Below are 26337 nucleotides of genomic sequence, written 5' to 3'. Positions count from 1 at the left end.
CGTCGTGACAAAGGACCTGTCACCGTTTAACTAACGGACGGGCTTTGTTTTGATCACGTGACCCCTACCGGCAAGCCTAGACCACGATAAACCCAGGTGTTTGGTAAAAATCAGCAATGCACTGAGCAGACGAACGCGTTTTGTCATCGCTTGTGTTCCTACACTTTGCAAGAAAATGCAAATCGCATTGTACCTCCCCTGTACTGACCTGACAAGGCCAACAGAACAAGCCATTCTCATGAACCCTTTGTTTGTTTTTGAATATATAGACAAAGAGTGGACGATTCTGCTTTCAAACGTCCCGCGAAGGGTTTTCTTGTGTTTGTAAGCGAAAACCGCATATTGTGCGCTTTGTTTAGACGCTGTTTTGCATAAAGATCAAGTTTCGCGTCCCCCCTGGGGTGACGCACTTGTTCGTGAGATCCCAGCATGCACCGCTGTAAGGACATCCCAGCATGCACCAGTTGAAACGTGACCTTTGCCCTTTGTCCCACATGACCCTTTGCGACTGACGTGCAACAAGTGCATCTTCCTGATTTTCTCCACAATTTAGCTTTCAAACGTAAGTATACAGGCGATCAGCTGCAAAGAACTTCCTCTATAAGGTCCAATGTGTCTTTAAGTATCATTTCAAGTGGCTGAATTTTGCCGTAAAGATTTGTGTACCAGGAAACATGTGGAATTTAGGGGGAGGGGGGCGACAAAAATAGTATGATTTTGCCGGCCGCTGATCAGTTTTGGAAAGCGAGAAACTCCGACTTTGATATTCATTGTCACAGCAAATCTTTCATGTCAAAGTATCCTATATATGTTTGCAAGGCAACAGAGAACAGAGACTAAAACTGCAATGATTCCGGAAACTACCGGTAAATAAATATGACCTAATTTTCAAAGAAGGGGCGTGGCAATGGGTTTTCTAATCTTCATCTTGATAGGGTACTAAGCAACACTTCACTCCAAGCAGAGGAGGGGTTCCGGCTGGTTTTTGACGTGTTTTAGGCGTTTTTGTCGGGCTTTCTTCTTTTGCTTTTTTTCTCTTCCATGGGGTTTGAAAAGACAAAGAAAACAGACAAAGTAGAAAGCCCGACAAAAACGCCTTAAATCACGTCAAAAACCAGCCGGAACCCCTCCTCTGCTTAGAGAGTAAGCAACACTCCTCTGTCAATGTCTGTAAGTCTGTTCTCCAAAGCGCTTAGAACTAATTGTTGAAAGCATATCCCTCTGGCTTTTTTACAGTGAAATGTGTCAAGCCGTTATGAAAAGTCTAAAACTGCCAACCTTCTTCCATTACTAGTAACCAGGCTGGATTGTATGCAAAACTGACATGCTTTTTAAATAGGAAGAATGTCCTTGTTTTCAGGTTGTGCTTTATCCTAAGATACTTCTGCATGCCATATAATTGATAGTAAAGAATTGCTGAAAGTGGACCAATTCCAATGCTCTAAAGACTTACCAACTCATCATCATCAGTTGACGTGCTTTCGCAAAAGTTGTTATACCAAGTGCTAATTGCTCAGACCACTAAAAATGCAAATAAAAGCTTTCAACTAAATGTACAAGTATTTAGGGCAGTTCCATTTTTAAAGTTGAGGAGGGGTGATCAAGAACCTTCCTTTTTCCCCTGTCAGCCCCTCTGTCATTTCAACCACTCTTTTCCCTTTTGAAATTCCTCATTCCCCTTCAAAAAATCGTAGCCCCCTCAACTCCTAAAGTGGAATGACCCTTTGCTATTAAAGCATCCATGCTTTGTCCATAAAGTCACAGCTGTTGCATATAGTTTGTCCAACAAAAAAAAAGTTTGTTCCAACTTTATATCCTGCCTTTGATGTTGTTTCTCTAGCTTCCAGCTTGGTGCTGTGTCTGTCACCTCTAGGTATGTCAGGATGTCAGGGTGTTTGCATGTCTGTAGTAGTTAGGAAGGTGGATATGGCACTGTTGCAGCTTTGCAGCCATTTTCTGCCATTGATCATAATACTCGTCATCATCATCATCCAATGTTTTCTGCATCTGCTGCTTTCAGTCTTACTTCTGAATCTCCATCCTGATTTTGAGGAAGCTCATAGATGTTACTAACTGATGTATCTAATTCTAATGGTGGTTTTGGAATGGTTCTTGGTTGATGATTTAGGGACTAACATACCGTAAAATCCCTATTTACGTACGCACCCCTCCTAACGTACGCACCCCCGATTTGGGGACGATTGTGGGCCTGACTCTGTGAGTTGAAACGTTCAGGAGAAAACCCCTCCTAACGTACGAACCCCCTCTCCAGCATTTCGGTGGATATTTAGAGGTTGACATGATCATCCTTTTGATGATGTTTACCGACTTACATGTAAAGGGTTACTGAGAAAATGTTTCTGGGTAGAAAATGTCAAACAATTTAAATATATGTATTATTTATTCTTTATTACTGATTGATTGTGTGGTAGCATCCCACACTTCATTTGCATGAAGATGTACCGTACTCTCAAGCTGATATGCGATTTTTCCGAGGAAGAACCCCTCCTAACGTACGCATCCCGACTTTGGCGTCGGCCTGGAGCACCTGCTTGCGACTTGAAAAGTTTTAAAAAGTGCGTACGTAAATATGGATTTTACGGTAGTATGGATTTTTGTGATTGAAAACCTTTATTTTGCTTGCTGACAGTTCTTATGTTAATATTGATAATAGCTTGTTATGGATGCATGGTTATGGTATTGTGGTAAGGTTTGTATAGATCATTGGCATATAAACTGGCTTATATAAAGCTCTTCTTCGATAAAGTTAGTATGTACTGTATTATGAACCTTCTAGTGATTAAAGAGTGGAGATTCACATAAAATCTTTTGAATTTGTAAGGAATATAAAAAAGATTGTACTAATTTCATATCCTTGTTTGTGTTAACTTGCAAAAGAGTAATATATCTTGTTTAAAGTGTTGATCAACATTGCTGCTATCAAAGCAACGGAATAGTGCATAATGTTGCTATCATCAAGTGAGCATAGTTTTGGAAATAGAAATAAATGGCTTCGGAGACAAATTAGCATTTTTCACAATGAAACCCTACCAGATACTCCTCATCCACATACATATGTTCCCCTATTCTCTTTCTTGTGTCATCAGGAATGCCTCATCTTTACTGCTCTCCTGATTGAATTAACCTTTGACCCTTGACAGGTATGCTCCCATTGGTCAGAGCGCTAAGGTCTGTGGGAAGATTGACAAAACCTGCCTGTGGGTGTGCTTCACTGTTGGAAACTAGGACGGTAACAGCTCAGGTAAAGGCTAACTTCTAAGTATCTTTCAGTATCATCATATGGTGTTTCCTGTTTCAAGATATTCTCTGATGTAATGAAGGCCAGTCTTGATTAAGATGTGATACTACCAGTATGACCACAACACATGTAAGGTAAAGAACTTGGACAAAACATGGTGCTTTTTGGTTAGCTAGTAGTGCAATGTGGCACAGTCACAATTCCTTAATTCGTGACATTTGATGCTAGATATAGAAGCAGTACTTATCAGCTAGGAAGGAGAACACAAATCTTAGAATTTCAAATTTTTTAAGTGAAGAATAAGCTTAGGTGCATGCTTATACAGCAGGTCCCAATCCTATCATGTCTGCTTGACTTGTAAAGGACTAGAGGGTAGACAGCAGGTGGTTCCAGTGCTATTCAATACAACTCTGTAATCTGTTATTGTCAGCTTAGTACTAATACATGCATCAACACTTAACACCAGATTATGGAAGGCTTAATTGGCCACATTAGACATAAAGGTTTAAATCGTGTGTGAAAGTACTAGTAGTAGTCTGTTTTAACACATATTTTTGAAACCAAAAAAGGCAAGATAACTATAGATACTACTGAATAATATTAGATTTTTAGTGTAACAAGCTGTGTTCTTTAAAACAATAACTATCTCATGCACAGTATATCAAACCTGATTAAGACACTTGTACCAGTTTGTTCCGATTATGCAAAATAATGTGTTTACCTAGTTGCCCTTTTGAAATTAGAACATAGATCTCCATAGAAACAAAACAAAACAAAACAGAACAATTATTTTATGGATACTGGAATCCCCTCTTGTGGTCTTTAGTTACTAGACTTGAAATGACACGGTACTTTTCTTTATCCACAGATTGACTTACAAAGAAAGATGTCTTCCCAGAAGTTTGCCAACCCTCCCAAGAGGTTGGAGGGCATTGACAAGAATGTGTGGTAAGTTGAACTAATGTAATTTATCTCAATGGACTTGAATAGAAAATTTAGATATTGACATGTAACAAACCCTGCATTGTATACATAGGAAAATATATCAAAGAATGTCTAGAGGTAAAGAGATTCTTCCAATGATTGTAAAAGCTCATGATCCCACTTTTGTATTAGGTAGATTAGCCTTGTAGTAGATGCCATACTTTGTACCTTGTAGTTGTACAATTGTTGTGCAATAAAGTTATTATGTTTACCTTCACAGAAGTAAACATATTGTATATGTGTATTATAATTATATAGCCATTGAGTTTTTACTTTAGCAGCGACAGAGGAAAATACATGTACAATTACATCTGCTGTTTCTTTGCAGGGTGGAGTTTGTACAGCTAGTGTTGGACACCAAAGCTGTAAACCTTGGACAGGTGAGGAAACTCAGTCTTTTGTGTATTACTGGAAAGAGAATTTGTCAAGTAATATGCACAACATATTCTTAACTTAAATGTAGATACATAAGAAATAGGGCTGACAAAAAAGAGGCATCAAAATGCAAGAATAATCTGAGAAAATGTCCTTTTTTAAACAGATAATTCTGTTAATCTCAGTGTAAAGGTCTTTCATTTTGGAATGATGACATCATGTAATCTTTGTTTGTATGAGTATGAACTACAACGAGAAAAACAGATTTATAAAAACAAGATGTATAACATAAAGCTTCTTTTTCTCTTGCAGGGATTCCCAGACTTTTTCCCACCAGACTACGTTACCAAAGGTCTTGTAGACGCTGCCCAGAACTCAGGACCACTGACTAACCAGTACACAAGGGGCTTTGTGAGTAACCTATTACATGTATTACAATTATGAAATCTTATCATTTGTTCTGAACACATGCAACACATGCGAACTTCAAAAGTTATTAGTTTAGAGTGTATTATATTGTGTTATGACAATTTGTGTCAATAACGGAGAACACTTTAAGAAAGTTGAATATTTTGGTTCCTTTATCTTGAAACCATTTATCTAACTATAGAAGCAGTCTTGTATTAAGTTCCAACCATACACAACATTTAGCTTAGAAATGTGAATGTAGAAGTTCAGAAATGTTGAAGTGAATTAAGGTATTTTTTATATCAAAAGTTGCTTCTTGAGTATATATTTATGATTGTAATCTGTAGATATTTGATATTTGCAGGGGGTTGGAACAGATACTAATATTACTTCAATGCATACTGGTTAAATTGGAAGAAAACTATTTGACTACATCAACCACCCGTATGGTTTGCTTTGCATACAAGTGCATAATCAGTGCCATGTATTTGTTCTTTAGGGCCACCCCAGGCTGATTGCTGCCATATCTAAAGTGTACAACAAGTTCCTGGGGAGAGAGTTGGACCCAGCTAAGGAAGTCCTGATCACAGTTGGAGCCTACGGGTCCCTGTTCTGTAGCATGATGGGACTGGTGGAGCATGGGGATGAGGTAAGGACTGGTGTGTTGTACTTTGTACATGTAAGGTATATAATGGTCATTAATATAAATACAATGACTGGTAGTAGTATCAGTCATGAAAGTATCATGAAAGAAGAAAAAAAAGCAAGAAAAAAAGGAGTAGCATCAAGTCAAGAAAAAAAATTCAAAGCAACCAGTTTCCGGAGGATACAGTGACTGTGTCTACTACAGTAGATGTTGAAGCATTTGCTTTTTTAAAGATATTTTTGTGGTTTTCAGAGTGCCTCTCCATCGCTGAATTAAGCCCTGTACTTTATAAGTTTTAGATTTGATGTTGTTTAATCTGTGACACTTGGCTGTTTGATTGTTTCAGGTTATCATCATAGAGCCGTACTTTGACTGCTATGAACCCATGGTGAAAATGGCTGGAGGAACCCCAGTGTTCATTCCTCTTAGACTGGTAAGAGGAAAGTTAGTGCCTTTTGTAGAGAACAAAGCTACTTGAAAAAGCATCATGTTTCACCTTAATTGAGGATGCCTGCTTTACCTCTTAAGTTCAACACACTTTGACAGCTAGATACTTGTATCGTCTGAATGGCATCCCTGTCATGAAAGTTCACCATTTTACATAATTTGCTGTTACATGTATATTTCCTGTAAAAAGGTGAGTTGAGTTGGAAGTTGAATGCTTTTTAACTGGAAATTACTTTCATTAAAATCAATACTAATATATATCTGTATGTTATTATATTACAGTTTTATTCTGTGGTCTTGAAAAAAATTATATAGCAAAATAAATGTCACTGATTTTGTTATGCAGTCCATGGAATATATTTATGTTACTACCATTGACCTTATTGTTTTATTTTACAGAGAGACAGTGGGTCCAATGTCCTGTCCAGCGCTGATTTTTACCTTGACCCTGCAGAGTTAGCCTCCAAGTTCACCAGCAAGACCAAGGCCATCGTAGTCAACACTCCAAACAACCCACTGGGCAAGGTAACTCTCACTAAAGCAGTTTCAAACAAACAAAGATTTGATAGCAAGACAACAATTTAACATGTGAAATGCACCCTTGATCATGATTCCCACCATGTACATTCATGCATATTTTGTATAACCATGTGGTTTTCTCCTTTTATGCTTCAATGTAATCAAAATTTGATAGATCAGTGCAATAGCCTAGCATGTAGAGTGCCAGGTCATGACTTTTGAAATACAAATGTACGGAGAAAAGAGAATGGTGCTTGAACATACACCTAGCCCCCTGCTGTAGTGCTGTACAACTATTTGGTCCAAGGGCTACAGGAACAGAGATGGGCACTGGCCGCACTGCCCTATACTCTAAAAAGTGTTTGAATTCTAATTTGAACTAACAAAGCTTGATACATTTTGTAGTACAATACAGGTATGATTTAAACTCTGTTAAACACTCATCATTGTGCCTCTACAGGTTTATAGGAGGGAGGAACTCCAGATGATTGCTGACTTGTGTATAAAACACGACGTGGTGTGTCTGAGTGATGAGGTGTATGAACACATGACCTACAACGATGCTGAACATATCAGGATTGGTGAGTGTCCTTAAACAACTCACACCAGTACTACTTTAACACATCGTACCCCCGGTACCAAAAAAGAGCTTTTACATAGTACATGTATATGTCTTTTATCATGAACACAAAAGAACAACACTAAATAGAGATGGGATCTGCCCTTTATTTATTCATTCATAATCTTTAAGGTGGTCCCATCTGTTAACTGAGTACCGGGGAATTCATTTCTAAGGGAGCCCTCACAAAATCATAATAACTATACAAAACAGGATAACTTATACAACATATGGCATGGAAAGAGTTAAACTTCTTTTACCAAATGACAAGATGTTTGTAAAATGGTTTTGTACAGCCACCCTGCCAGGCATGTGGGAGAGAACCATCACTATCGGCAGTGCAGGGAAAACATTCAGTGTGACAGGATGGAAGCTTGGCTGGTCGATTGGTCCCAGTTACCTGCTGAAACACCTGCAGACTGTTCACCAGAACTGTATCTACACCTGTCCTACACCCATACAGGTAAACACAACACTGACACACCTTTTTTGGTGTTGTGTCAACTGTAAAAACAAACCAAAAAGGATTTATATCTATCCAGAGGGGACATTCTCGTCTTTTTCTTTTCTATGTTATAGTTTATTTAAGGCAGTGATACTTCTTTCTTATCTAAAATACTTGCCAGATGTATTTTCAAATTCCTTACAACCCTTACAGTGTAATTAAGAGCATGGCTGGTTAAAGTTTCGTTCTTTATCATTACTCAAACCATAAAGATTTTTGGAATCCTTTAAGGGATGGTTACTGAATGGATAGTTATACAACTTAGAAGTGAACACAAAACTCAGACACTATGTTCATGTATATGATATCATGAAACAAATTTGCCATTTTTAAGCTGTGTTTGTTTTTTCCGTCTCTTGTAGGAGGCTGTAGCCAGAGGTTTTGAGTTAGAGTTCAACCGGATCAATTCTGAAGAGTGCTACTTTAAGGCTCTGGCTGACGAACTCAAACCAAAAAGAGACAACATGGCCAGGTAGAGGAAGCTCAAGTTCACAAATATACATACACATGCAGGTGCATATCGAGTATGAGAGTAAACATTGGCACGATTTACACCCATTTTCTCCTGAGTCAGCTTGGAGTTGTTGACTCCAAGTTGACTAAAAAAATTGCGTGCAAATCGGGTCATTGTCCTTTAGAAAATATAAATATGTACAAGGGGAATAAGGAAGTTCTGTCTTCTTTTTTAACAGGATCCTGACAGAGGTAGGCTTCAAGCCGGTCATTCCTGAGGGAGGCTACTTCATGCTGGCAGAGATCTCCAACATGAGTAAGGGTTTTGCAAATCATTCAAGTTGATTTTTGTTCGCAAGTAATATATTTAACTATATATAAATGTACTTTGTAGGATGTTCATTCATTGTAAGCAACTATTTTGATTCTGCAACCTTTTTGTGTGTTTTCACAATTTCAGAGGTGGACTTGTCCAGTGAAGACCCTGACCAGCCATATGACTACAAGTTTGTGAAGTGGATGACTAAAAACAAAGTGAGTAATGGTATTGAAACTAAGTAAAACTGGATAGTTAAAGCTAGACGTACAAGTTAGATGAAAGAGTGACAGAAATTTGCATATAGCTCTGTAGCACAAATGGGGGGAAGTTGTGCATCAACTTGTATTTTAGCAAATGAAGTTGTTTTAGTTTTAACCAAGTTACATTTGTATTACTTTCCTCCCAGGGCCTTGCCACTATCCCCAACAGTGCCTTCTACTCTGCAGACCACAAGCCCTTGGCTGAGAAATTCATCCGTTTCTGTTTCATCAAGGTAACTGTGTTCAAATCATTACAGATGTGTTATGCATTCTATATTGCTTGCCATACAGTAGAGAAATGTATCAAATCAGGCTTTTCTCTTGTTTCTCTCGACAAAAATAATTTATAGCAGTTAAATAGGTCAAGTGGGATTATGTAAATTAGATTTATGTCATACACTTAACAACTATGTGAGTGATAGATATTAATGATTAATACAAATGTATCACTATTTCTTGTGGCATTTTCAGGAGGACAGCACACTTGCACAGGCTGAGAAGATCATCAAGGACTGGAAGGCCTCCATGGAAGGGTGATCATGTGATTGTCATGTGATCATCATGTGACCATCATGTGATGACCTGGTATCTCAGGGCAGTCTACTGCGTCTATGCTGTCTGATTTTCTGTCTTCAAACTTTTAACAGCCTAGAAAACATCCTATGTAAGGGAATTAACTATATACCAAGGTTTTGTTTTGTCAAGAGTGTCTTGTTACAATTTTGAGTGGACTAGCATTTTTTGTTGTTGTTTCAAGCATTTAATTGATGCGCAAAAAATCAAGGAATACTCAAGTACTCATTAGTGTGGTCACACTCCAGAGATATGTATGTCATAGGCATGTATCAACATGTAGCAACAAAAAAAGAGTATATCATATCAAGTTTGTGTTAAATGATTTTAAGATGTACTACCCGCATCAGAAATCAGATAAGGTACAGGGTTGTTGCCATTAAATTTGTGTATCATCCATTTTCTGCCAAAAATTGTATAGAAGGGAAAGTCCTGACATTCTGTCAACATGAGATGTATCGCATGTTGACTTACTAGTATATTAAAACCCTTTGTCCTGCATCATGGGGAGTATTCTGTTATTATTCAGTGAAAATGGTGAGTTATCTTACCATAATGTAGTTAGGAAGTAGATTTGATTTTGTGAAGGGTCCGTGACTAGCAGAATGTCTTGCTACAACTGTCTTGGACAAATTTTACTTGAGTAACCTTTTGTGACAAATGATCAACTGCAAAGGGACCTACATCTGCTTGTACTGGATATTGTACAATGCTGAATCTTTGCCTAGCAATCACAGATGCATAGCTAAAACCTGTTACTGCCTTTAGTTTGATACACACTGTTAGTCTTCAATGAAAGCTAGAAGTATTGACCATGGCACAAGAGGATGGTCCCTCAAGACCAGACAACTCTTATCCCATCCAACCTGGTACCAGCACATGTACAAGATTTCATTCTCAAGACATAAAATGCCAAACTGTAGCACTCTGTATAGCAAGTATGAACCAGATTTATCCTGATATTGTGTTATCCTATGTAGTAGCCTGCATACTATCCACTTAGTTTTTCGTGGCTCCTATACTACCTGCTACCCAACATCTCAGGAGTATGGGAGCTGCAGAAAAACTAACTAGAATGGCACCCAGGCTATAAAAGTGGTTGATATCTGTCTATCATATTATATCAAGTGCTTAATGGGGATAGTTGAAAAGGATGTTGTATAACGCTGGAAAGGTCTTCAGCTGTCAATAGTTTCCAATAAAGATTTATGGAGTATTCTTCAGTCTTGTTGTTTTTCTTACCAATATATATTAAATAAACAAGTAGAGAGTATTTTTTCAACATATTCAATTTCATCGCACCTAACCCAAAAAATCATGAAAAACAGCAAAATTGTTATTCTTTTTGTTAATCATTTATTAGGTAGTAACAAAAATCCCAGCACTCTTAATTCATATGTAGTCCTGCTATAGATATAATAAATATTACATCTTACTACATGCTATAGCAAAAACGTGTTGCAATTCGATTTTCCAGGGGCCATACCTAAATGTGTTATAGTCTGAATTTCAGACATAGGGAAGCAAAAATTATGGTTAGTATGGAAGTAATAGTGAACTTGACTAAGTCAGGTTTCTATTTGTATACATTTATCAATGAAAAAGCAGTCTTACTATCAAATGATACTGGCACTCTACCATTATACATATGTTCATACTAAAACACAATCTTTTGTAGTAGCTGTCCTATCACATACACCTTATTACCAGCCAGAGTCAGGTACCCATTTACAGCTGAGGAAAGTTGTGTGTTAAGTGCATTTTGCAAGGACATTATGTCTAGACAGGAATAAACTTTCAGTCCTACACCTGCAACTATTTCACAATAAATCACATTCTAAAGTGTGCCAGAACTTCAACCTGGTGAAATGCAGAACAATATATATTGTATACACAAGCAAACTTTGAGAGTGGTGTGTATCTCAATCATTGTTGCCTTGTCCAACCTTAACAGCAAGCCCTCTTGCACAAATTACAAGGAGTAGAGCGAACAGCAACTCTAGCTACCATAGCACATATTCATCAAACCCATGTAAGCAGAATAACACATTCTGTATGTTAGAGGGGGTTTGAATGAATGAATGAATGTTAAAAAGAGGTTAAACTAGTACGTTGGAGAATTTAGAGGCTGCTCGGCTGAAATGTACCATATAAAATGCCTTGTATTCATCAATGTTGCGATATTACTTTGCCAAAGTAATGAATCTCAGATCTTGATGAATAATAATAATAGACAATGAAGTCCATCAAAGAATGCATAGAACTTAGTACCTATCTTGGCAAGACCTAAATAACATATCTTACATTTCATCCTTCCAGGAGATTATAGCTCAAGCAAAAAGCAACACAAAATAGGCAGGGTGGAAATTTTTAACAGAATATTTTACTGACCAATCAAGAAAGAGTTCACTGAGTGAAAGAGTTCATACATTACACTTCAAGCAAACGTTTAACAAGAGTTGATTCCATATGGCTCATTTAGTTCTATAATTCATCACTACAGCTGTTTACAAAGTTTACTTTTCCTTTTCTCCTTCTACATTTCACAAATCCTTTGGTATATACCCCAAAGGAGACGACAATATAAACTTGACTAAAACAAGAGCTACGTGTATGCTACATGTGCAAGCCTTGTTTTTATACGACTTATACATCATACTTGTTTCCAAGTACAGCACTGTTGATATTACAGCTTATAGCCCCAGATTGAATATACAGATGTAGAAATAGTTGACTAGGATTTCGCCTCTTGTGTTTTCTTAGCCTCCTTCTTGGACTGGAGTTCTGCAGTCTTGTCCTTCGCCTGGAACAAAAACAGAAACAAAACTTATTGTTATCACTATCGTAAGATACCATTCCAGTTGCTTTGTGTCATATGCAACAAACCTTGGTGGAAACATAATACAAACTAACAATCAAACATATAACAAACAAACAAACAATCATTATGGACCACTTTCACCCATCACATCAGAAGTGACTTGGGTTTGCCAGTTGTGTTGCACATGACAACGATAGTTTAAATCAATTTCAAACCTCCTTGCTATAAGGTAACAACACAAGACCTAGTGAATGTGTGGAATAATGAAGAGCGATTATAAGGTATCAAAATGAAAGTTAAATGAGTGTTACCTTCTCCACCAGCGACACCAGCTTCCCCTCCTGAGCCAGGATCTTCAGCAGCTCCATGATCATCGGGAGGTAGTTGTGCTTCCTTCGGAGGTTTTCCGTCTGCAGGAAAAAGATTAGACAATATTGAGCATTTTCGTGTGATGTCATTGCTGTGGCTGCTGTCATGTTGGTGTCTGTTTTCAGACATTCATGATCTTCTGACCCTCCCAAATAACAACTATTGTATAATCTTCACCTCAAAGAAGATAAAACAAGACCAAATACTAAAAAAACTTGATAATGAAACACAAAAATGCTGTGTATGCTTGAGCTACGATCCATTGAAAGGCAAATAGGGACACCAACATGTTGGTCAGCACCTGCCTGCTTCATTGACATGGAAAGTGAGTGAAAACGTTCTATAGAATTTTGCCTAGCAAGGATGGCAGGAAGGCCTGTGCCTGTCATTTCATTGGTTACTCATCATCAGTTGTCGTGCTTACGTACCGTCAGGGTTATAGCGCCCCTTGCAGGATGATATACCCTTTCGTTGGCTGAGACAAGACGGGGATGTATCAGGTCTCCCGTCAATCATTGGTTACTATGATAATCTGATCAGTGCTAGCTGGTCTTAGCTTTACAGCATGTGAAAGAAACAGTAACAGTGTCTCCTGTCCTACTTTGTATCTTCTCATCTTCTGCTCCTCCTCCCCAATGAGCATGTGCAGCTTGCCGATCTCCGACTGGATGGTGTCTGACTGGTCAGTCTCCATTGCACTGCCCTGGTGCGGAAATAAAGATGAAAAGTATGAAAAAAAAAAAAATTTAGAGATACTTAAAAGGTATGCCAGAAGCTGAATTTGTGAGAATATATGTGACAAAGAAGTGGTAGACATTCCAATATTTTTCTACATCATTGTAGAGAACAAGCATCATTCTGTAGAGGTATTAAGTCACAAAGCTGAAAGAGACTCCCATCTGGGTTTTTTTAAAGCTTTCATCTAATTTTGCATTTGTTGAAAAGTTAAGATGGTTGCTGACTAAAAATCAACTATCTATCTGGCAGTTTAGTCACTTTGAAGTGTATCCACGTGTCATTTCAAAATCCAGAAATGCTATTTTTAACATGTCTAACTGTCCAGAGGGCTCTTACATCCTGTATGGCGGCCAGCTGTGCCTGGAGGTCGGCCAGTTGTCGCTCGTACGTCATCTTCCTGTCCGACACCACCGCCATCAGGTTGAAGTGGATCTCACCATTCTGGTACCTGAGAGGGGGGGGGGGGGGAATCAAAGGAAACAAATGCGAGGAATGCAGTAATGCTTGAGAATGCAATTTCAAAGTCAGTATGTTTTTTATGTACTTTTAATGTGTAATCATTTACATGGAATCAGCAGAACAATTCTGTAACTCTGCCCCATGTTGTGAGAAATGAAAAACATTGTTATTATAAAAACAAAGTATACTCCACTCCTGAGGCATTGGCAAAAACTTTGTAAATAAATCGAGAATTTGATTTCAAACATGTCTTTAGTGACCAAGAGAAAACACATTAGATGGGTGGCCATTATACATAGGGTTCTTGCTTGGGTCAATGGTAAAAGTAATCCAAGGGACCACAAAAATTATCCACAATAGCTACAAAATAAATAAACAAATGTATGTGGTGCTTCAGCACAACTTCAATGAATAAAAGAATATACAACATACATTTACATAGCTTTTGTTGAACCCTTTTTTTAAATTCTATGGTTGTTTACTCACTTCTGGATCCTCTTCTCAATGACAGGCCTGGCAGTGTTCAGCCAATCATGGGCATCGCAGGCACCTAAAACAGCAAACAAGGCATTTTGTTGAAACAACAAACTTTGGACAAAAATAGTGTTTTCCAAAACATGCTATCATACTGTAGAATGTTGGCAATGCTATATCTCTCTATATATACAGCATATACAATAACAGATACAGAATAAAATGTGCTATAAGGAATTATGTAAACACAGACAGTCATTCTTACAGAATCTTGTATGCTAAGATCTAGGATAGAGAATACCCAAGGGTAGTGATAATAAAAAAGTCTTAATACCTAAATCTAATGGCCCGTCCTTGAGTCCGTCCAGTTCATACAGCCGACCATCGATGGGGATGTAACCAACGAAGTGGTAGACATCGTCGTCTTTACCTGCAGACTTCACATCAAACTCAAACATCTGCTGTCTGTAGGGAGAGGACACACTGGGGTTTACTAAAACACTGGATTGTGCACATGCTTAGCAACTTTGACAGTTGAAAGAAATCTACAGATTTAAGGTGTTATTACACATGATCTTTCTAAACTTTTTTGCAGCCTTCACAAGTAATTCTCAAAAAAATCCATCACTGTATCTATTACCTTGCAAAGCTGTTGTGTACATTCCTGATGACATCAGAGTTACTCAGACTCAGCCCCTTCATCTGGAAAAACAAATGCAACAATATAGAAGTGAGGAACGTAAACTTGAACATGGCAAAAAGAACTGATAACATAATAAAAAAGCTAATATGAAAGAGATGAATAATTGGCAACTTAGGAAAGTGTTGAATCCTACTGTAGACATAAAATTGGATCTATCATTAATGATTAATTAATTATCAATTATTTCTTTATTTCCGTATTCTGAGAAGAACTGTGAGAGGCGCCGTCTAGCGACATCACGCTGAGTTTCACCACGGCTAAGCCATCAAGGGACAATTGCAGTGTTCACAGAGAAAACAATACAACTTCAGGGGGACTTGCATTTTAGCCCAAATTTCTGTCAAATTCATCCATTTAGAACAGCATCTAATTGCCACTTACAGTTGCATCAAAGTGCTGAACAAACTCCTTGAAGTTTGCGAGCGTCTCTCCCAGCTCGATGTCAGGATGTCTGCAGTTAAGCAGCACACTCAGGATGGCTTGGGTCGCACAGGCATTGTTAATGACCTGGGGAAGGAAGTTACACAAAATCATACATACATGTACAGGCAGAGAGAGATCACAGGCAGACCAAAGATCACATGGAGGTAGAGCTGTGTACCTAAACAAATTTTAGGTACAGGTACAGGTACAGGTACTAGGGTCCGAACCTGAACCTGTACCTAAACTACTTGTTCGGAAAATGCTAGATTTTCAATAAGGACAAAAGCATGTTTGAACTGGTAAAAATATAATATTTGATTGTGCTATGAAAACACAGATGAAAATTTGACTCCAGCCATGCAAATGTGTTTTCTGAGCTTTAGAGTGGCTTTAGAGCACTGCCACGGTAAGTTCATAGTAATTTTATCTGTCAAAGTGGCCATCCCTTGAGTCAGGACTGAGGTCCAGTACTGATACAGCAGGGTCAGGTATTTTGGACTTGTACCTAATTGATTGTACCCGGTACTGTATCGGACAGTGTCAGAAGACCTGGAGGCCATGGGTCTGTCCTGGAGAACTGTTGACAGCTTGGCACAGAACAGACCCAGATGGAGGAAAGAAGTCATAGCCTTATGTCTCAGAAGGGACGAAGAGGATAAGTAAGTAAGTAAGTATCCAACAGTCTAAATTGGTATAAATGGGCCGTACCATGACTGGTCATGTATGGTTAGGTTCTTGAAATTATGAATTTATATTTTTGTTGGTAGTCCAAATAAAACCATGATTTTAAGGATCTCAGAGCATGATATAAGTTCATAGTTTGTTTTCTTTTCAGGAGTCGCAAATGCTATGAATGGAAACAAGGCACATTGTACAGAGGCCTGCTTATCAGTTCAGAAGCTCCCCCCTAACTTTCGTAGATGGTACTACAGGATTGGACTTGTTGGATTTCAAGGCAGGGAAGGCCTGACATTTCTGCTTGAATAAATTTAGATCTTTCTTCCAACTGTCTTGTAGCATTGCTGAGTTATACCACATTCATAGAGTCCTTTCTCAAAGACATGCATCAGCACCATCTATCTGCTAAAGGTGGTACTGCATGCTAACCTGTTTGGCAAAGAAGATATGGTCGAGTCTGGAGTCTTGGACGACTGAACCGCTGGGTTCTTCCTCCTGCTGCCACTTAAACAGGAAAATCAAGCCATGAACTGGCCTGGAGGAAAACATGGAGACAACTTATGTTAACTACAGCATTATGAAATCTTAAACTTCGCATTTCACAGAAAATTGTGCATTTTTTTTTTCAATAACATCTCTCATAGCTGCTTTGTATGCTTAAGTGTAATTGTTGTTACAGACAATACTAGTGTGAGATCTCTGTGGGAAGATGTAAGTATATCATTGTAACAGAGACTTACATATACACAATTATGTATTTGTATTTGTCCTACATGTAGTTGGTATTCCATTGTAATATCCCATCTATTGTCATCTTTTTCACATACCAACTTGTCATTTTTTTTCCTAATGCCAAAATCATCAATCTCCTTTTTCAAATTTCTATAATATTTGCCATTATAAAGGGGAAGGAGAAAAGCTGGCTATAAACTGACTTAAATAAAACTCTTTCTATTGCAGGTCAAAATCTATATCATTTTAAGGAGGATGACACATGTATTGTTTCTTAATGTTATCAAGATTTTCTACCATGACATGACTTACTTGAGTTTGTCGAAGTTCTCTGGATCCAAACTCCAGATCTCTTCAACCTGTAGTCCCTTCACACCTGGAAGATAATAATCAAGAAGTTAAGATGATTTTGCGACATCTTCAATCTATCAGTATTGCCGACTAGGACACTACTGGAAGGGATTGCAGCAGTGTTCTCGCCAGCGCCCGTCCTCCCGTCATTTGACGGGTTTTTGTCACTCATGACGGACAAAATTTTTGCCCAACCCGTCATTTTTAATGGACAAAAATAGGTGTGTTAAGATATTTAGAAGTTTAGAATTTTGCAAAAACTCCAGCGGATCACCGGAAAATCGCGACGAGGGCGATCTAGATCATTTCTAATGCCCGCCGGCGACAACCCCAGCCACACAAAGAGCGCCGTGGTGGATACTAGTATTTGGTGGCCGCCGAAAACTTCGGCGTCATGCGCCGCCCTCCCCACAGTTTTGGCTGGTCGCATCGGGCTGACGTTTATTTCTGTTTTGTCCCTCTCGGTTCATCGTCAGTTATTGTTATCAAAGAAGCCTAAAAATTCAGAAATATTCCTATAGCTATCAGGCTTTCTGTAATCTATAAAACATTATTAAAGTTTCAAGCCGCGGCGGCTGAGTTGAATGCGCTTTCTTCCCGTAAGAAATGGTAAACAGGCGTCAGATATTCTATTTCACCAATCACAGTGCGTCGTCTCCGTGGCGTCAAGAAATGCCGACCAATGACATGCGAGTCTCGCTACTCGCGTGATTTCAGCTAAGCGTGAATTTGCGAGATGTATGAGGACGGCGGGGATCGCAAGGATCGCACGACGAAGCGGCTGTTTGATGGCTTGAATCTACAACTTTTGAAGACATTCAGTGCAGTTACCGGAGACATTAACCGTGGAAAACATGGGAGAAAAATTGGGCGTCTTTATGGCGTTCTTTCTCAAAGTAGGGTGTCAAATTCCTCATTATGTTCAATAAATACAGGGAGCATACGGGGCAAGTGTTGAAAAATTTTAATTTTGCCGACTTATTCTGTGTGTATTTTTTGTAGGACGTAGATACGTAATAAAGTTTTGTTGTGCTTGATTTTATTTTCTTACCGATCGTATACAACATAGAAATGTAGCTTGTGTGTGAACATTCGATATTACCTCAATGACGGCACGCCTCCCCCAAAAATTAAGCCTGAAACCCTTGTGTAATTTTTCACCGAAAGAGATGTCATTAAACTAAGCTTATTCTACCAAGAAATTTGCCCCTCAAAATGCAGGAAATAGCGTTTCAGAGGGTCTAGATTCCAAAATTTTCCGGGGGAGAATACCCCCGGACCCCCCTAAGATGGTCACGCCTCCGGCGCGACGCCTCGCGCCTTCGGCGCTCGATATGTTCTTCCCGACAGGTAAATTTAAATGACGGATAAAAATTTCAGGCTGGCAAGAACACTGGATTGCAGTTCAGCAATCAGACTGCCCTTTGGTGGAGACATCAACTTGATTAAGTAAGGGTTACGCCTTCAGTCCCGTGTATGGGGGAGGATCAGGTTCGGAAGAACCCCCCATACGTTTGAAATGTCCACTTTTTAATTAATAATGTCCAAGATTTTGTTCTTTTTTCAAGGCATAATTTTTTTAATCACCAGAGGGGCTGAAATCCAGTACAAAACTGATCACTTTGTCTCTGATTTTTCCTCTGAAATGCTCTCAAAAACACAGGAAATGTCGTTTCAGAAGGTTGAATTTTTAAAATTTGACACGCCCGAAGGTCTGCTTTTTAATGTCCAAGATGTTCTTTCCTTTTTTTCCATGCGGACTTATTTGAATCACCAGCTAGGCTGGAATCCAAGAAAAACTGCTAACTTTATCTCAGATTTTTTCCTCTGAAAGCCTCTCAAAAACACAGGAAATGCCATTTCAGAAGGCTCAATTTCTAAAATTTCCTGGGGAGCATGCCCCCTGATCCCCCTAGAAAGCTCACGCCTTTGGCACTCGTCTTACGCCTGCGGCGCTCGCTGGTCCCTCTGATAGTGCAGAAGAACCCCCCAAAACAAAATTCTGGCTACGGGCATGTCAGGCATATGATCTTTACATCTAATCTCTTGTCAAGAAGAGTAAGGGGGAGACGGTTTGCTTGCTTAGCCAAATCCTTGGTTCCTGCCCTCTCTCACTTCACTGACCAGTGGCCAGCGTTTTTTATTTGTATGAAACCGTTACCAGGTTTGTATTGTATTCAAATTCCTGTTTCATATCCCTTTTCCATTTTCAGAGGGGTTGATGTTTTCCATGCATATTTTTCAAACATCAGTATGCCAGTTTAATAACGTGAATCATCACAATGAGATCCACAAATACGTAGTACCTTCTCCTACATTGAAAACACATAATTTTGAATTTCAACAGATGAGTTTGGGAAAACCTAAATAATCATATTTTGTGATGATTTCTGAAAAATCATCCACTTTCCTAAAATGAAGCAACTGGAACGTTTTGCCGTTAAGATACTGTACAAATAATACCTGTCTAAGTATCGGTAAGATTTCTCTCTCAGGAAGAGTCAACACTAGATCAATTGTTATTGACAGAAGAACACACGTGCTTCAAGGTATGCATGCGTTTTCACAAAACCATGTCCACCCCCCTCCCATCTTCACACACATAGTTCACACAATTTTCGCAGACTGTTACCGTATATGTGCAAAAATCATGTCCACTGTGGTACTTCAACATTTTGGGTAACGCTTGGAATATTTTGATACCCACCAAAACCCTTAATGAGCTCGGTAAACACGCCAGGGTCACTCTCGATCAGGCACCACTCGCCTCCGTCCGACATGTTGAATCCCGCGCTGTGTCACTCATGGACGGTACAAGCGCGCCCCCTAGCAAATCATTTTCACAATGCAAGCCATCTGCAAAGCTGTGGGTTATGTTTTCTCGCAGTTGTCAGACACATGGAAGGTAGAATGAAGACAGTTTCTTTTTACGTGTTTCTTTTTGCGATAGGACATGGTTAATCAGCTTCTTTTCCACATAATTTTCCTTGAATCATGAGCTTCATTCGTAGACCGTGCACGCGCGCCACCTGGCAGGTTTTATCAGTGACGCAAGACACGACTCCATCATACGATTTCCGCAAAATTTGTGGGTTTACAGATGATGTCAGGTCATAAGATTGGTTCATTTTTAAACCAATTTGCTTATGATATCTTACACTTTGATAGAGAAGCCATTTTCACGGTGGTTTTACCTGTAAACGGTGAAAAAATACCACCATATGCCAACTTGTGGATTGGGGTCACGAACTATCCCATAATTCCATACGTGTAAAAAGGAAGAGCGAAAAAATGACGTTGGACGTCGATGTGTGGATTGAAATCGCCAAACAGTGCAAATATCTCCCCGAAAATGACCTAAAGGTAATGCACATGGCTCATTTTGATACGTGGGTGCTATAGGGATTGTTTTAGTGGCATTTCTTGACGTTGCGATGAAATGACGTACCAAGTTTCGTCCAGCCACTTGGAGCAGGGGGAGGGGGGCGAAACTTATGTTCTAATTTTCGACAAAATAGTGTGATTAGGGGCTGAAAATATATAGACATGTATGAGACAGAATTTTGAATATAGTGTGCATAAACCTTTTGTATGTGTTAGTTCCTTTTCAAGAAACTGTGACTCCATGTAACGTTTATATTTTACAGAATTTTGTGACTAAACTTACTGTGTATTTTTTTTTCTCGCAGAAACTGTGTGACTATGTTTGTGAGTTGTTGTTGGAGGAGTCGAATGTCCAGCCGGTGTCCACACCAGTCACAGTATGTGGAGACATACACGGACAGGTCAGTACTGACCAGTGGTCAGTCTCTTTGTCTCATGTGCAGAAGTACAACAAGAACGCAACAGAGTACCCCATATCAACATGACAAGCAAACAAAATTAAGATACCTGTTTATCTGTCAGTGAGTAGAGACTCTAGGGAGTGATATCAAAACTCCATGTTATACTTTGTATCATAGTTCGTCCTGCTTTCCAGTGTATTATTCTCAATGTCTTATGAACAAAACTCAGTTCCATGAAATATTACTGTAAATTTTGAAAGTTTCGTCATATTTTTTATTTTCGCAGGATTCACTGTGACCTCAACACTTCAGATTCATGTCTACTGTTCAGCTGAATTTTTTCGACTGCGAATCTAAAACACTGCAATAACCTCCTTTTGATAAATACATGAAACCAACACATGTAGTGGTAATGAATTTACATTGTCCATATGTTTTCTATCCCCCAGTTCTATGACCTGGGTGAGCTGTTCCGTACAGGAGGACAGATCCCTGACACAAACTATATCTTCATGGTAAGAACTTTTATCAACTTAGACAGAAAGTTGTGCATTTTGCTTCTTTTTTTTTTAATTTTCCTTTCAAGAACAATACTAATCATTTATGTGGTGGACAAGGGAAGTCTGTTTGAGACTCTGATGTGTTGTTATGTAGTATACAGGTTTGTGAAGTTTTTGCATGTTTTTCTATCCAGGGTGATTTTGTAGACAGAGGTTACTACAGTCTGGAGACCTTCACATGGCTGCTCACACTTAAGGCAAAGTGAGTGGGTCCAACAACTTAAGTCTGTAACAGTGTAACTCTTCAGTACTGTCAATTTTTCTCAGACAAGAATGAATACACAATTTTTTATGCCATAAACATAGTCGTTAAAGTGAATTTTTAGACCTTTTTTATGGTTTTAATTAATAGAAATGTGTGTCCGTTGCATTTTGGATCTTACATTGCATTTTGGATCTTAAATTAAAATGCCATTGACAATGCCAAGTTACCAACTGTTGTTTCCTCTCTGCCCCCCTCCCCACCCAGATGGCCTGACCGTATCACCCTGCTGAGAGGAAACCATGAGAGCCGACAGATCACACAAGTTTACGGCTTCTATGGTAGGTCTGGTTAACAAAACATAAGTCATACTGCTTGCTTACTTGCTTATGTCGAGACTGGACGGTCTCGAGTCGTGATGGCAGTCCATGTGATTCTATCCCTCATCGCTTGGAGCAGATGTCATACTGTATACTGTATTAAGTCATACTGTATTAAGTTATAGTTTTTGGTTTGACTGTATATGTTTGTCAACGAATATTGTTATTTTGTCTAATTCCATTAGTATTGTCAATAGGGTTAGCCAGCCCTTTGTAATAGCCACAGGCTAGTTGGGCGGCCCTGGCTGTGCGTGCTGAACGGCCAAACCAATAGATGAACAAATAAATGGATATTTTCTTTAAAGTGACCTGTTTCTGTTACAGATGAGTGCCAGACCAAGTATGGTAATGCCAATGCCTGGAGGTACTGTACCAAGGTGTTCGACCTGCTCACAGTGGCAGCAGTAAGTCTCTGTTTCTTATCAACTTCTGCAAAGTTTGTTCTGCTATTGCCCAGCTTTGCAAGTTTAGCTGCCTCAGGGTTTAATTGCAGTAAGCAGACAAAACTTGTCACCCAGGACTATGCACATACATTTTTAAGGCCCCTGTGGGCATTATTAGTACAACATGGAATAGACATAATCTACTTGATTGTGCCTAGATTTCCATTATACCTGTCTTTTGCATTTTATTACCACCTGTTGTTCATACCAATTATACTATTTTGTACTTGTATGTAGGTGACGCATGTAGGTATACATGTACATGTGTGGGACCTGTTCTACAGTATCTTACACTAAAACTGCCAAAAAGTATTTTCATAGACCAAACATATATTTGCAACGTATTGGCATAAATCTGACCTTTGGAACCATTTTCTGAATAATTTTCACATGGGCACACAGAAAAGAAGTACATGTATAACTATGAGGGTGCATATACCTTTTCTTGAAAAAGATATGATGTACAATGAACATACTACTCAGATCCTAACCCAACACTGTATATTTACCAGATCATAGATGAATGTGTGCTGTGTGTCCATGGTGGTCTGTCTCCTGATGTCAAGACTCTGGACCAGGTCAGAACCATCGAGAGAAACCAGGAGATTCCACACAAGGGAGCCTTCTGTGATATCCTTTCATGACACAAACTCATTCCTAAGTACATGTGTACTGCATTGAATATATGTCTACTGCATTAAGTACCTGCGTAACATCAAATATACTTAAGATGATATGAAAAAATGTGAGCCATGGCAAAGCCGCATTGCACTATAGGCATAGCTAACGAAAAAGCATCATGCTTTGTCTAAAAGTCAACAATCCGTTTCACAGAATGTTGGTTACTAGAAAGTTTTTAAGATCAAATATCTCTGATATGCAATGTACATTGGACGACTATGTTGTTATAAAGATATGTTAATGTACATGAAGTGGTAGGCATGATTTGTAGATGACATGGGACTAGTGTAGAGAAAGTAAGAAGAAGTCCTGTTTATCCTGAGTTGTTCCTTGACTGTTCTCACATCTTGTCTGGTCGGACCCTGAAGACGTGGACACCTGGGCTGTGAGTCCCCGCGGCGCAGGATGGCTGTTCGGGGCAAAGGTCACTCAAGAGGTCAGGACATTTGCTTTCGTAAAGTTGTAATTGTAATATATGTCATTTGCAGAGAATCACAACTGCAGTACAACTATTTTTATATTCACATAAGACAGTGTTACATCTGCATTATGAAAAAAATATGTCAAAGGAAAACATCATTTGGGATCTATATGAAAAGTTTTAGGTACTTTGTAGAGAGTGTAATTACTGTAGAATGCATTTAAGTTTGCATTGTTTTGATTTTGCGGTAGGAAGAAAATGGAATGTTCACGGTGGTTTTAAGTTCACGTTTGAATATTAACACTCATATCCTTCCCCCCAGTTTGTGCACATAAACAACCTAAAGCTGATCTGCCGAGCCCACCAGCTGGTCCACGAGGGGTACAAGTACATGTTCGACGACAAGCTCATCACGGTGTGGTCCGCGCCCAACTACTGCTACCGCTGCGGGAACATCGCGTCCATCCTGGTGTGCAACAGCGTGGACAACCGCGAACCCAAACTATTCCGCGCCGTACCGGACTCCGAGAGGGTTATACCAGCGCGGACGACTACTCCATACTTCTTGTAAACCTGGTCTCGAGTAATTTTGAAGTGAATATTTTCTTGTCTAAGGAGATTTTGTAATACATTACAGTAAAATACAGACTTCTTGGCTAGCCTCATAAGTTTAGACAGAAGGGTGCTACGTTGTATTTGTGTATTTTGAACAGTATAGATGTGCAGCGTGCATCATCACCAGCTAAATGAGATTGTGTTTTGTAGCTGTATGTAAAACGAAGGGCTACGCCTTACAAAAATGTTAGTCTGGTTTTAGAAAGGAAAATGTCATTCAAATTGCACTCTCATTGTATCTGTTGCATGTTTGTGACCTTCAAAATTCCAAGCAAACTTCAGAGGAATGGTAATGTTAAACCTGAGTGGATTTAATGTATATGTTCGTGTTTGATCCTGTTTAGCAACAGTTATCATACAATGTAGCACAGAACAGAGTAGTATCTGAAGAAATCTTGTCGCTCCTCTTTGACTATAACCGAATTCCCTGACCAGAGATCTGTTTTAGGAGATCAACAGTAGTGTACATGATACATTTTCTTGCATATAAGGACTTTTGTTTAAATGGTGATGGCAGTGCCTATTGTAGTGCCTGGTAAAGGAAATGACTAGCTTTAAGAAATCGAGAATTTCGGACAAGATATCAAAAAGAATATTTCCACAAAGATTGAAACTCTTGTTGTTAACCCGCTTTTCTTGGGAAATGGGACAAGCTTAGTTGTTGTAAATAGTTGTTTTAGTATCACCTCAGTCTATAGTTGTAACTTGAAAATTGTAAACCTGTTTTTATGTTGTGAATGGCAAGTGGTATGCTGGCAAAATGCACATTTGTATCCTTCATTAATTTACGCTGAGCCTCTGAATACATGTAGCTTCATATCAACATACAGCTGGCAGTATAATTGCATTTGCAACTTTCAGTATACATACTTAGTCTAGTCTGTCAATTTTGCCTACTTCTTGCTTGCTACTAATGAAATGTATAATATTTTGTCCGCTGTTTCCTTTGTAAGAGAATGACAGTGTACATTGTACACGTATGATGTTTTAATCCTGTCAGTTTTCTCTGTACGTGGATACTGCCTGTATTTTCTTCTGCCCATTTGTTGTATGTCAGTTTTTAACATGTCAAATGTGTACCTGTAATTTCTGTTTTACTCAGTAAAAATCTTTATGTAATACTATAACATTGTCCTTTTCTTTGTGGTTGAGATAAGTGGAAGAGAAAGAAGTATGAAAAGATACTGAAATGTTAACATCCAACCCAGACCTCCTGAGGTATATCCTGAGGTATGACCATATTTGTGCAAGCACTACAGCAGGGATTTAGTCCAGTGGTAGTGGCCATGGTAGCCATACTCTTTCCAAATGCAAAATACGCTTCGTGAAATACTGTATGCCTGAACTTTGTGAATTAGTAAACTAATATTTGTGAAACAACAATGTAACGGAATGTTACCAGAGGGGAATTATGAAATTTCTGAGGGAATCATTAGCATAATTTATATCCAGGTGTATTCACCTTTCCTAAAGGTACCTCAAATATGACATCCGTAGTATGTACCACAAGGGAAATATAACTTTCTGCAATATATCAGTATTAGAGCTACTAGTACTTGGTTTTGGGCAGAAAAAAAAGAACATGCCAGCAAAAAACAAGATATTCCCTCCCTGTAAAGGGAGGGGAATATAAAGAACAAACAATCGTCCATGTGCAGTTGGTGCTACAAACTTTATTTTAGCAAAAATATCAAACCAAGACACAGTGTCAACTAGTACATGTGCTTGTGCAACAAACGCTTTTGTTTAGAGATGGGTTTCACCACTCCAGGTCATGCTTAACACACTTGTCAAAGCTAAACAAGTAACCATCACAATTGAGATAATTAATTACATTATCAGTCTTATGGACATTTCAGAAAATCCATACAAGTCACTAAAATTTTCTACATTAATATTCAACAGTGCACTCTTCAGTTTTCGACTCAAGTGCTATCACAATTTCAGTCTTACACTATAAACAATAATTCATAACTAATACCATACAATAGAATAATTCAACAGTTATTAGTAACTTAACATTAGACTTCAACCATATTTAAGACACCCTGTAAAAACCCAGCTGACCTAGTCTCTTTTGATTAGCAAAACCTATCTTAAAGCTACAGAAAAGGTCTTAAAATTCATTAAATGTT

At 38.7% G+C, this 26337-nt stretch overlaps 3 protein-coding genes across 6 annotated transcripts; 2 read left to right on the top strand and 1 right to left on the bottom strand.

Moving 5' to 3' along the window:
- Positions 1-440: 440 nt before the first annotated feature.
- LOC136441288 (kynurenine--oxoglutarate transaminase 3-like) lies at positions 441-10590 on the top strand. Of its 4 annotated transcripts, XM_066437486.1 has the most exons (16): positions 461-562; positions 1841-1873; positions 3162-3262; positions 4128-4207; positions 4572-4623; positions 4931-5029; positions 5526-5675; positions 6019-6105; positions 6519-6644; positions 7099-7219; positions 7554-7720; positions 8125-8234; positions 8455-8531; positions 8676-8749; positions 8941-9027; positions 9266-10590. In XM_066437486.1, the coding sequence occupies exons 3-16, from the start codon at positions 3164-3166 to the stop codon at positions 9329-9331; spliced, it is 1395 nt and encodes a 464-aa protein (XP_066293583.1). In that variant the 5' UTR covers positions 461-562; positions 1841-1873; positions 3162-3163; the 3' UTR covers positions 9332-10590. The 4 variants fall into 4 exon arrangements, with proteins under 4 accessions (XP_066293582.1, XP_066293583.1, XP_066293585.1 ...); XM_066437485.1 differs by lacking the exon at positions 1841-1873 and having other exon boundaries at positions 441-562; XM_066437487.1 differs by lacking the exons at positions 461-562; positions 1841-1873 and adding an exon at positions 1141-1160.
- Positions 10591-11728: 1138 nt separating this feature from the next.
- On the bottom strand, positions 11729-19953 carry LOC136441293 (ubiquitin carboxyl-terminal hydrolase isozyme L5-like). Its single transcript, XM_066437495.1, has 11 exons — positions 19823-19953; positions 17077-17140; positions 16462-16567; positions 15313-15438; positions 14869-14930; positions 14563-14693; positions 14241-14304; positions 13632-13743; positions 13159-13260; positions 12500-12598; positions 11729-12170 (listed from the first exon to the last, which is right to left on the bottom strand). Exons 1-11 carry the CDS (start codon positions 19893-19895, stop codon positions 12102-12104), a joined length of 1008 nt encoding a protein of 335 aa, XP_066293592.1. The 5' UTR covers positions 19896-19953; the 3' UTR covers positions 11729-12101.
- A 391-nt stretch (positions 19954-20344) lies between these two features.
- On the top strand, positions 20345-25329 carry LOC136441296 (serine/threonine-protein phosphatase 6 catalytic subunit). Its single transcript, XM_066437500.1, has 9 exons — positions 20345-20478; positions 20805-20900; positions 21350-21415; positions 21595-21662; positions 21930-22003; positions 22367-22446; positions 22998-23117; positions 23513-23602; positions 23910-25329. The coding sequence occupies exons 1-9, from the start codon at positions 20407-20409 to the stop codon at positions 24156-24158; spliced, it is 915 nt and encodes a 304-aa protein (XP_066293597.1). The 5' UTR covers positions 20345-20406; the 3' UTR covers positions 24159-25329.
- The last annotated feature ends 1008 nt before the right edge of the window (positions 25330-26337 follow it).

The sequence above is a fragment of the Branchiostoma lanceolatum genome, chromosome 9 (assembly GCF_035083965.1).
Source record: "Branchiostoma lanceolatum isolate klBraLanc5 chromosome 9, klBraLanc5.hap2, whole genome shotgun sequence".
In the NCBI taxonomy this organism is placed as follows: Eukaryota; Metazoa; Chordata; class Leptocardii; order Amphioxiformes; family Branchiostomatidae; genus Branchiostoma; species Branchiostoma lanceolatum.
This window is presented reverse-complemented; position numbering and strand designations above follow the sequence as displayed.